This window comes from Dama dama, chromosome 28 (genome assembly GCF_033118175.1).
Source record: "Dama dama isolate Ldn47 chromosome 28, ASM3311817v1, whole genome shotgun sequence".
In the NCBI taxonomy this organism is placed as follows: domain Eukaryota; kingdom Metazoa; phylum Chordata; class Mammalia; order Artiodactyla; family Cervidae; genus Dama; species Dama dama.
This window is the reverse complement of record NC_083708.1, coordinates 1,804,525-1,816,676: the sequence shown is the minus strand read 5'-3', so window position 1 is coordinate 1,816,676 and position 12,152 is coordinate 1,804,525. Positions and strand designations below refer to the sequence as shown.

Genomic DNA, 12,152 nt, shown 5'->3' with positions numbered 1-12,152 from the left:
ATGGAAGAAGGGGATGACAGAAGATGAGATAGTTGGATGGCATCACTGATTCAATGAATGAGAGTTTGAGTAAACTCCAGGAGTTGGTGATGGACAGGAAGGCCTGGCATGCTGCAGTCCATGGGGTCGTAAAGAGTTACACACAACTCAGCAATTAAACTGAAAGCAGGGTAGGGTACAGAGAAAGTCACCTAACAAAGCAATAAGTCTCATACAAACCCAAGCAACCAACCCATCAGGAATACCAGATACAAAATTTTAAGGAAACTGATATTCGTTTCTATAAAGGCAAATTATTAGTCAAGTATAATATTATTAGAAAGGTACTAAGGATGTCATTAAGTAAAGAGGGCATAGCTAAAAAAACTGACTTCCAGGAAAACAACAGCTTCACTCAAGGAGAGCAGAGACACTCGGGGATGACAGATGTACAAGCCTGGAGCACAGCAAACGCAGACAGAACAGGACAGTGACAGAGGGTGCTGGGAGCAGGTAGTTTCAGTAAACTCAGAAGTATGCCCAGGATCGTGGGTAAAGAAGTCTGTTATATAACAGTTCAGAAATGCAAGCTAAAAAATAATAATACTGGAACTTCCCTGGTAGTCCAGTGTTAAAGAATTCGCCTGCCAATCCCTAGTCTGGGAAGATTCCACATGCCTCGGGGCAACTAAGCCAGCACACCCCCAACTGCTGACCTCTGGCCTAGATTCTGCAAGCTGCAACTAAGGAGCCTGAGAGCCCTGACTGAAGCCCCCACCCAGGAGCCCGCACTCCGCGGCACGGAAACCACCACAGAGAGCAGCCTGCGGACGGCCGCAGAGCCTCCTCACCGCAACCAGAGAAAGCCTGTGTGCAGCACTGAAGACCCAGGACAGCCAGAAACTAAAAATAATAACAACACAGAGCAAATTTTAAGTAACAGAGGAAAGGAAGAAACTGAAAGATATTAGGAATACAGTGATGAATACATGATTAATTTTATTCCACATTTTAAACTTAAAAGACAGAAAATTAAATGCTCAGTCAATGTAAGGTAAAATTAAAATATGTTCTGCTTTATACTACATCAAATTAAGAAAAGCAAAAGTCAACTGAATCAAATAGAGGTACAACAGAAAGGCCACAAAATATACCAACTAAAACCGTAAACTGGAAAACTCTGGTTGGGCCAAAAATTTCCTCTCTTCATCTTCTGAATTTAGAAACTGGCATTTTAATGTTTGTGTTAAAGGGCTTACTTGTTTTATCTGAGTTCAATTCTGTTATTTTGGTAGTAAGGATGACTTGTGGCAATGATTAATGAAAAATACATGTTTGTGAAGAATCGACAATCTATTTAAAATGTCTAAATTGAATACAGTGAGGGCATAAGAAATAAGATGGAAAGAAACAGTGAATTAAGAGCAATCAAAGTTGCTTACATAAAAGTAGTTATCATTATGCTTTTCAAGTTGTATTTCAAATAATTTAAAGAATCAATGAAATACATTAAGCCTACAAATAAGATTTAGTATTAAAGTAAACATAATTTAACTTTTAATAAGAAATAACAGGCACTTTATGTTGGGACAGACAATGACAGAGGACTCTGGGAGGACACTGGTCATGAAAGGTCACCTAACAGAAACTCTATGGGACAAAATTCCCCAATGAAAGACCTGGGCCAAGGGGGTCACACCCAGCAAACGCATAAATCCCATAACCCAGGGAACCTATCATTCTATCTTGAGGGAATCGCAAGTTCTCCCTTTCAGCCAATCAAACTCTGCCCCCTCTCTTTCCCATTATTCGTAAAATAGTCAAATCTCTTGTCCAAGTGACAAACTTTCAAAAAAATATGGCTGCTGTTTTGTACTACTGTTTCCACTTCCCAGTATTTTCTCTTCTCCACTGATTGTACAAAGTGTTTGCCTCTCTTTTGTTTGTTCTCCCGACAGCGTTAGTGGCAAAGAACCACCCCCTGTCAATGCAGCTAGACATAAAGATATATCGGTTCGATCTCTGAGTTGGGTAGATCCCCTGGAGGAGGGCACGGGCAGCCCACTCCAATATCCTTGCCTGGAGAATCCGACGGACAGAGGATCCTGGCGGGCGACAGCCCATGGGGTCCAAAGAGTCAGGCACGACTCAGCATGCATACACACCCAACTTTCACTGAAACCCCTCTAACTCAAAACATATAATATTAATCATCAATCTCACAGAAAAAAATCTCTATTCCTAAAGGCTATGAATGTTCTTACAAGGTTGATCAGTTACTCTTTACTAACATTCAACTAAAGGGTATACACTTTTTCTTAACCAATATACTGTCATTTCATTTGCATAGCTACTTTACACGTACTAAATTTGTATTTTATTGTTCAAGTGTAGCTCTCAAAAATAAGATCAGTGGCAAAGGGATGTTCACTAAAGCACAGAAATTAAAAAAAAAATCAATGAACACTACTATTCGGAATAATAAAATTAGTGGGAAAAAAACCCCAGTGCAAATATGTAACGAATGCATGGATCTGCAAATGTAATAAATTGGCACCATCTGCTGCCCCGACATACAAAGTACAAATAAGGAAAACAAAACTACTATCTGACAACCGAATCTTACTGAACCAGGGGTCCGTCGTGTTTAGTTCAATGTACTGACTGGAAATGTTGTCCAAGAGTAGCATGAAGCCATAAAAAGCTGTAAATACCTTTCAAACAAATCTCAGTGATGCAAAAGAACAATCATCTTTCCAGAACAAGTACCATAAATTTTTTAATATTACACAGATGAATTCTGCCTTTAATGATGAAGGAGCCCACAGAAATGTTTAAAAGTTAAAAATCTGTGTGCTTAAAAAAAAAAGGCCCAAATCACACTACTGCTGAGAAGCTTGTAAAATTACTCTTAACATGTATTAACAATACTTTGCTCAGAAGAAAAGTAGCACAAGCTAAAATTCTTATTAAACAACTCTACTTGATGTCATAAATTACCAGTGGCATTCTTGATAGGAAACAACTATCACATATGTATGGTAGCAGAAATTTACAATTGAAAAAACTATACAATATGAATTTCTTTACAACTGAAAAAACACCTAACCACACGATATGAATCAACTCTTGGTGAGCTAATGAATTCAATGACTGTTTGATGCTTTTAATCTCCAAAAACCATGCTACATTAGGGACTTTTTTTTTTTTTAATTCAGTGAATGATGGTTTTTAAACACTGATATAGCCTAGAAAGGACACCCAGGTTTCACTAAAGGATGCAACAGCTACAAGCACTACCTAAATGAAAGGCTGCTCTGAATAGCCATACTACAGTACATCCCTCCTCCTCCTGGTCTCAAGGAAATAAATCAAATTACAGCCACTGAACATTTCTTTTCTACCAGGTAAAGAAATGGTTTCATAAATATAAGATTTGTTTCACACTTATGAATCATGGCTGTTTGTAAAGTAAGAGATAAAATTAACAATTCTTTATTACACTGACAATGTCAGTTTTTCAAATAGCACTTCAATGATTTTTAATACATTCCTAATGTAGTATATTTAACCAATATAGTCAGTATTCTGAACCTATTACTTGGGAAAATATTATTTTTATTTTAAAGATAACAGGAATTTTTAAGAATACAAATAACTGGTTTGATCATCAAGATCAAGTACTTTCCAAATTTAAAGGGTTTCCTCAATTATTACAATATTTTTTAAAATTTATTACCAGGCAAATCTAAAAACCATACGCAAACACTACATTTACATAAATATGTTTAGAGTCAAAAGCATCCATAAGAGATCAGAAATCTACTGGTTATCTCTCAAGATTAAACAGTGAGCATCCTAACTCTGAGCACCTGACAGCACTAAAGATGATCCTCCATGTGTCCTTCCTATTTTTATAACTGTTAAAGTTTCTCTAGGATTCCTGGAGACAATGAACTATAATGAAAAATTTATATAAGAAATATAATGGAAGACATTCAACAATCGCTCTAACAGCTACAGCAACCAACCTATGTGAGCATAGGAGAACAAAACAGCAGTTATTGTTTGCTATCTTTTGCACTGTTAAAACCAAGGATACAAAATAACTATAATCTATAACTCTCGATGGCCTGAGAAATACTAAAGAGCCATTATCCTGCAAAGCTTTAGTCAAGACAATTAGTAAAAACCTAGAGAGCCAGGTACAAACATCTGGGTAAGAACTTTATCCTTTTGAGTTTGTATCAAAATGCTGAAGCAGTCTGTTAACAGCTTAAAGTTACAATAGGGTGTCACTAAATAGTTTACAAAAAAATTTTTTTTTAATGTTTTCTACTTTGCTATCATTAGAAAATATGTTGGCCTTTTACTGAACCAAATATCCCAAAGGACCAAAGAAATTTTGAAATAATCCAAGATAAATCCACTGCTTTGTGGCACAATGAAATCTAAGCAATCCTACAAGGAGCTTTATAATCTTAAAATTTCCCACACATATTTCCTTACATATCTTGAAAGTGTATGGATACATACCACATATATTAACACAGTTTTGCTTTTAAACCAAGATAAATAATTGTAGCAAACAAATTTAAAACAGGAAAATTTAGAAAATATTTCTATTTGTAGGTTCTTAATAAAAAAGTTAAAAGTTTACAATCAAACTGTAAACCACTATTAACCAGAACTCAAAAAAATTTAAGTATTTGAATATAGTGTTCTAAGTCTTCTATCAGCAAAAGAAATATCCAGCCAAAGAGACTTTTCATATGAAAAAAAAAAAAAACTTTTCACATCAACAGAAAATTTTAAGAAAAGACTGTAAGTAGGAACACCAGTATTACTCAGGGACTAAAAAATAAATTTGCCAGTTCCAGGCCTAACAGAACATCCTTAAGGGTAACTGTACTTCTAGTAATAAGCATATAAGTATTCAACAATCTTTCTTCCTGAAATCAGACTAAGCTGTGAAACTTTGTACATATAATCAGTGTCAAAAGTGCTTGACAATAATTAGATATACTATACTGACACAGGAACAATGCATACATAAAACAAAATTTTATAAGCTTTAAAACATTTAAGAATACAATGACAACAAAAAACAATGTAAACCTATGCAATAACATAACACAATGTATATAATTCAGAGATACACCATTATTAGCAAGCAATTCAAAAGACTTCAGCATTAAGTTGTTAAAATGAAAGATTCTTAGAAGCCAAAGTGTTGAGTCAGAGTAATCTGACAAATTTACTAATGAATAGCAGGCCACCTAATCCAAACTTTAAGTACTCTTATATCAAAACATTAGGTAGGAAATTTTAAAAAGGTAATGAAAATTACTGAAAAACTGTAGTGCATAAGTCTTGAGTCATTGATAAACAGAACACTACCACATAAACCTGAACTAAAAGCCTAACCTCTCCATGCGAAGCTGCTTTTCCTTTGTCTAATTTTTAGCGTACAGAATAGCTAATTGCTCCAAAGTTTGTTGCAATATTTTCTCTGCTTTATTTAAAAAAATCCTACATATTTTTCCACATAGTAATATGACCTCTGAAGTAATCTCTTATTAAGAATTTGATTAGCAGTACAGAAAGTTACCCTCTGAAAGTTACTTTCAGTTACTTCAACTATAGATCTGAAAGAAGTGTCATCTGTCCAGTGGCAATATAATGCAAGCCACATAAGTAATTTTAAATTTTCAAGGAATCACTAAAAAAAAAAAAACTAAAAACAGGTGAAATTAATTTTAATAAATATTTTATTTAACCAAAAATACCCAAAATATCATCTCAACATGTAATCTCCATTTTTAAAACTTGATGAAACATTTTACAATCTTTTATTCACATTGAACGTTTAAAATAAAATGTGCAATTTACAGCACATCTCAACTGAGACTCATTTCAAGTGGTTAAGTGGATAGTAGTTGCTATGCTGGACAGCACAGGTCTAGAGATCTTCCTCTGGTTTTTTGAGATATTACACAAGTACAGAACACTAAAAGACTTGCAATGGGAACACACAATAAGAGCTAGGATGGGCGCAGGGAAACGTCAATTCAGGCATTTCCAACAGACTTAGGATGACATCACGTCGCAACTGCTGAGGCAATCACTATCTGCTAGGAGTCCCAATTTATATCTGTTGTCATGATGTAATTATTAACAGCACCCCCTATGATTCTCAAATTACACGGTTACCCTATCTATATCCAAAACATCCTCAAAGATAACTCCACATTCTTTGGAAGAAAATTTAAATTCTAATTCTGATGACTAGAAAAGGAGCTCTAAATCCAAAGGAAAGAATCCTAAATGTACTACCCTCATCAAAAAAAAAACTGCTGAAAATTCCTTTTATTTTTAAATTGCAGACTAAAAAAAAAAAGTAAAAATTACCTGTTGAACAAGGCATCTGGAAATTGGGATCATTGCTATCCAAAACAGGCAAACAGAACTGGTTACTTGCAGATCCTAGCATAGGATCCTTATCGCTGAGCATGTTCTTCAGCGAGTCCTCTAAGACATTTTGACTTGTACTAAAATCCTCACAGACTTCATTCTCCAGGTTGGATCCTAGAAATAGGGCATCATCTAAGTGTTCAGTAGGAATTAAATGATTAAATGTATCAACTATATCCATGAAGACTTCTGTGTGTCTTTCAGCCCTATAGAAAGACAAAAAAAATACCATAAGAAATAAAGCTATCAACTGATAATCACCTAAAACCAAATTATTTTAATAGTTTTGAGTCTATGAACACACTTAGGTTATTTCTAAATTGTTTTAAAAAAATCCTCACTGCTTTTAGAATATACATTTGGACATGTAGAACGAATCTTTGCTAAACAATGTTTCTCCATCATACATGTAGAATTTCATTTTAACAGACCCTATTAAAGGTTTACTTAATTAATTTTAGAGAAAAAAACTATGTATATATAGTCCATTAACTTGACACATTTGAAAGAATTACATGGTTTAAATCATAAAAACCATATGTTTTTAACCACACTCTCTTCATAAATTAAGACTCAGACACTGCTTATTAGTAAAGGTCATATAAAAGAACTAAAATCAAATCATTTAAAGTACTGTCCCATATTTATTAAAACTGTAAACACCCTTGCTTTATTTACAATGCATTTAAATTAATTAAAGAAACACAAAAAAAATTTTTTTTGTGGGACAAGAAAAAAATGGAAAGAAACTATTAATTAAATCCAACAAATCAAAACTCAAAAAAACTAGACACACGCAGGCACAGATGTGCACATACACACACTTGAAGGGAGCATCCCTTTTAAGATAAAATAAATGTCAAGAAAAGAATGTATCAGAGATTTATATTTGTCTTAGTGAGCTATGTGGGGTTTATACAGATTATCAAGGTAATCCCCTATTCAAACTGTACCTAGGCATTGCTCAACAAAGGTCATTTCAAGCTCTAGAGGAGCCTTAATTATCAAAAGCTGGATTATTATTGGTTTCAGAGAATAATGAACTAATAATGTATTCTGGGTGACAGAGAAGAGTCAACTAAATAAGATCTAGTAATACTGAATTAGCTAGAAAATTCCACTAATTAACCTACAACATCTTGGATTTCAAAATTCCAAACATTAGCTCCAATTCTACCAAACTTTCTTCAAACTGTCCTTGAATTCTTTATCCTATAAAAATGAGAAGAGGAAGTTCAAAAACACTCTACAGCTTACTGGGTATATATTATATGCTGCTAAACATTTTACCTACATTTTTAATTCACTTATTCCCAGTGATAATAATAACAGACTCTATTAATATCCTAGTTTTGTAAACAAAAGGCATTTAAACATGTTCCCTGAAGTCAGAGCTAAACATCCAAACCTAGGTTTTAAGGCTATATAGCCCACTGTTGTTAACTCTAACCCTTTCATACTGGTAGAAAGGCAGCCTTTTACAAAGATAGAAACTGACTGGATTTGACTCATTAAAGGTTCTTCTTTTAAAAACATTTTCCAACAAATCAGTAGTTGCCTGGGGCCTTGGATAAGAGAGGGACTGACTGCAAATAACAGGAATGTATTTTGAAGGATGATGAAAATGTCCTGAAATTTGACTGTACATATATCCTGAAATTTGACTGAGTACATATACCCATCAAAGTTCACCAATCTGTTCATTTTAAATGGATGCAGTTTCACTGCAACTCAATTTAAAATTTAAAGGAAAGGAAAAAAATTGCCTCTTACAAAAGTTGATCCTCTTCTAAATATAAGATTTCAGTATCTCTTCTCAAATTTTGCAAATTATTTACACTGAAATATTAACAAAGCACCAAAGCAAAATGTTAAATATTTTACTGATCATCTTACATGCATTCTCTAATTACAACATTTAGAGAAAACTGAGCTACATAGTGATGAAAAGTCAGGGGCAGTTTTAATTCCTTGAAGCTATCTGATCTCAGTACCTAAGAAAGGTTCAATTACCATACATCCCCAATACTTCCACTAATATATCTTTAGATTCCAAAGAAATTGTAATATAGTAAATTTCTGATAATTAAAAATAATTTACAAAAATGTTACCAAATGTTTACAAAATTAGCTAGAACTACCAACAAATTTGTTTATCTGAATATGCTAGAATCCACAGTTAATCACAAGCCAAAACAAACCCCTCTTCAGAGTGGCATTCCAGGTGAAACAAAGAAAAAAAGGCAATTCCACTTCAAGAAACAGTTACCTTTCTTTATAATATAATATGTTGAATCTACTAACTATGCACTCATTCCCAAAGCAACACAAGTTTGGGAAATTCTACAAATTTCATCCAACGTCAGTCTTTGTTGCACCAACTTCTGCATTCTGGAGACATTCACGACATTCAGAAGGTACAGTTATATGGCTCGAAATCACCAAGCTACACAGAAGACCAACCAGCCCATTCTAAACAAGCAATATTTTTTTTCAGTGATACTACTATTGAACCATCCCAAACTCTTTTACTAAAAAGTGCCTTCAGAACCTCAGGCATAGTTGCTTTTTTTTTTTTTTTTTTAAATTGAGACATGGTTGCCTTACAATCGTCTATCAGCTTCTGCTGTATAACGAAGCAAATCAGCCGTATATACACATATATCCCCTCCTCCCTCCTGGACCCGGATCCCACCCCCCATCCCATCCCTCTAGGTCACCACAGAGCACCGCGCTGAGCTCCCGGCACTACAGAGCAGGTTTCCACTAGCTATCTATTGTACACATGGTAGTTTCAACAGCAGACAATATTTAGTCTTTAAAGATCAATTTAAAAAAAAAGTAAAGCACACTGTATATAAGATCAGTGAACCTAATTCTCCAATTTTTTTTTTTGGACAAAACTAGTATGACTTATAAAGTATGTTGCCCTGGATTAAATAAGCAGATTAGGAAAACTGTAAAAAGTCAAGAAAGACCAGTATAGCAAAGTTACATTTCTTTAATATCTTTATTCAGCAAGTGATCACTAAGCAGTTACCACTGTACAAGACACGCTGAATGTGCCAGGGCAACTGGGAATCTTATAAGACAAAATATGGTATAAAGCACCCCAAACTTATGGGTCCAAAGTAGACAATTTCAACAGAAGTGTTTTGTGCAATTGTTATAAACTGATAAGACTGAATTTTCATAAGTTGTTCCAACAGGCTTTGGAGCCAATTTCAAATAATGCCAAAAAATCACAGTATACAGACATATGGCAAGATTGTCTTGAAAGTAACACTGATTGGAAGTATAAATCATTTTTTTTAAAAAATCAGTTTTATATATCAAGTATACAGTATCAAAAATAAAAACTCTCCATGCTAAATTGTAAAACAAATTTTAGCCAACTGTAGAAATATTAACTTACTTAACACAAATATCCTAATCTACTAAATGCAATGTGGTATCCTGATCTGGATTATGGAACAGAAAAAAGAGAGTAGTGGAAAAACTGGTGAAATCAGAATCAAACCCGGAGTTCAGTTAATAGTAATGTTAATCTCTAGTTGTGATTAAAAAAAAAAAAAAAATAGCATTAGGACTTCCTGAGTGGTCCAATGGTTAAGAATCCACCTTTCAATGCAAGGGACAAGGTTTGATCCCTGGTCAGGGAACTCAGATGTCATAGGCCTCGGGACAACAAAGTTCCAAGTTGCAACTGAGCCGGAGAGCCACAGGGAAACTGGAGCACTGCAACTAAGACCCAACGCAGTCAAACAAACACTAAAGAGAAAAAAAAAAAAGACACTAGCATTATGTCGGACATAATCAAGAAAACTAGATTCTACATCATGTTTGCAACTTTTCTATAAATCTAAAACTACTCCAAAATAAGGTCAAAAAAAAAAAAAAGAAGACTAACCTAAAATACAATGTCCTGAAATACCTAGCCATGCAGATAGACAAAGATAACTGATCCAATTAAGGAGAAATTTAAGAGATGGTTCGGTGTCCTTTCTATTATAATTAAACAAACTGCTTGATTTAAACAAATTTCTGGGAATTCCTTTTTTTCCACAGAGCCTCAGTGGTAAAGACTCCACCTGTAAGGCAGGAGACTTAAGTGCAATTCCTGGGGAGAAGATCCCCTGGAGAAGGAATTGGCAACACACTCCATTATTTCACTAGGAAAATCCCATGAACAGAGGAGACTGGGAGGCTACAGTCTGTGGGGTTGCAGAGAGTCAGACACAGCTGAGCAACTGAGCACACACACACCAGACCAGTTTTTAGACTCTGAGAACTAAGATCCCACAAGCCACGCAGTGCAGCCAAAAAATTAATAAATAGACAAATCCCTGTTTCTTACACTGAAACTGTACTTAAATGCATCTTTATATTTGGCATCATAAAGTTAATAATTAAAACATAACAAACCTATCCAGGATGTATTTTAAGACGCTAATGAAATGTATTTATGCAATTAAATTGATAATAGTAACTAGGGAATACATATATATTAAAATCAGAAACTACTTCTGGGGGTTCACAGCCACACCTCAAATATGACAAGATGCATAAGTCAGAGAATTGAATAATTTCTTTATTCAAAATTATTCCTTTACTCACGTATTTATCAAGCACCTACTATAAAGTGCTATTATAAGTATACCAGTGAAATAAACCCTATTCTCAAATTCAAGGAACTTATGATGCAAAATGAAGTATAGCCATATAAACAAATATGAGAACAGGCAAACATCACAACAAAATATGAAAGTGTCAAACTGAAGGGCTCAGATGGTACTATTGCTGCTAAGTCACTTCAGTCGTGTCCGACTCTGTGCGACCCCATAGACGGCAGCCCACCAGGCTACCCAGTCCCTGGGATTCTCCAGGCAAGAACACTGGAGTGTGTTGCCATTTCCTTCTCCAATGCATGAAAGTGAAAAGTGAAAGTGAAGTCGCTCAGTCATGTCCGACTCTTTGCGACCCCATGGACTGCAGCCTACCAGACTCCTCCGTCCATGGGATTTTCCAGGCAAGAGCACAGGAGTGGGGTGCCATTGCCTTCTCTGCAGATGGTACCACAGAGCAAGGTAAAATCCATGGGGCCAGGCAAGGCTAAGTAGGCAATGTGAGCTGGGCCCTAATGGTCCAGGGGCTACTTCAAACAGATGAACAACAGGTGCTGACTGTGAAAGGTTGAGTTTGGTCCTAATGGAAGATTTAGAAAAACTCAGAATACAACCAAAAATAAGTATTAGTACTAACATGCTGAATCTGAGTCCAAAGATATTTCCCACTTGTTCCATCTGTAACAGAGAATTACAGTGCAGCCAAATTTTGTTTACAGTGATAAAACCAACATATATTGTTTTCTAAGTGTTTCCTGCACACACAAAATGCAAAAAGATTTAAAAAGTATCAACAGGGAAAAAAATTACACTTCTACCAAAATCCCCTGTAAATTAAGTGAATTAAAACTACCCCCAAACTCGCAGAAACATCCTCAAAATAAAACTATGTGTTTTATCACATTTTCTTTAAAAAATACACATACACATAGTAAGCTTAACAATAAATCATTAAAGCTATTAAAGTCGTGTGTGTGTGCGCGCGTGCACATAAGAATGTAGAGGAGGGGACAAACATTTATCAGGACATTATAAAATCTATGAAGAATAATTAAACACTGTAATAGTGGTGAG

The 12,152-nt window shown here is 34.9% G+C and overlaps 1 protein-coding gene across 2 annotated transcripts in view; it reads right to left on the bottom strand.

The window, feature by feature from the left end:
• Positions 1 to 12,152, bottom strand: part of PHF3 (PHD finger protein 3) — a 90,848-nt gene that overhangs the window by 70,949 nt on the left and 7,747 nt on the right. Inside the window, exon 2 of one of the 2 annotated variants that reach the window (XM_061131580.1) lies at positions 6,391 to 6,659. The exons of the other annotated variant lie outside the window; for it this stretch is intronic. Coding sequence (XP_060987563.1) covers positions 6,391 to 6,634 — 244 coding nt within the window. The 5' untranslated portion in view covers positions 6,635 to 6,659. The remainder of the gene's footprint in view (positions 1 to 6,390; positions 6,660 to 12,152) is intronic. 2 annotated transcript variants of the gene reach the window in all.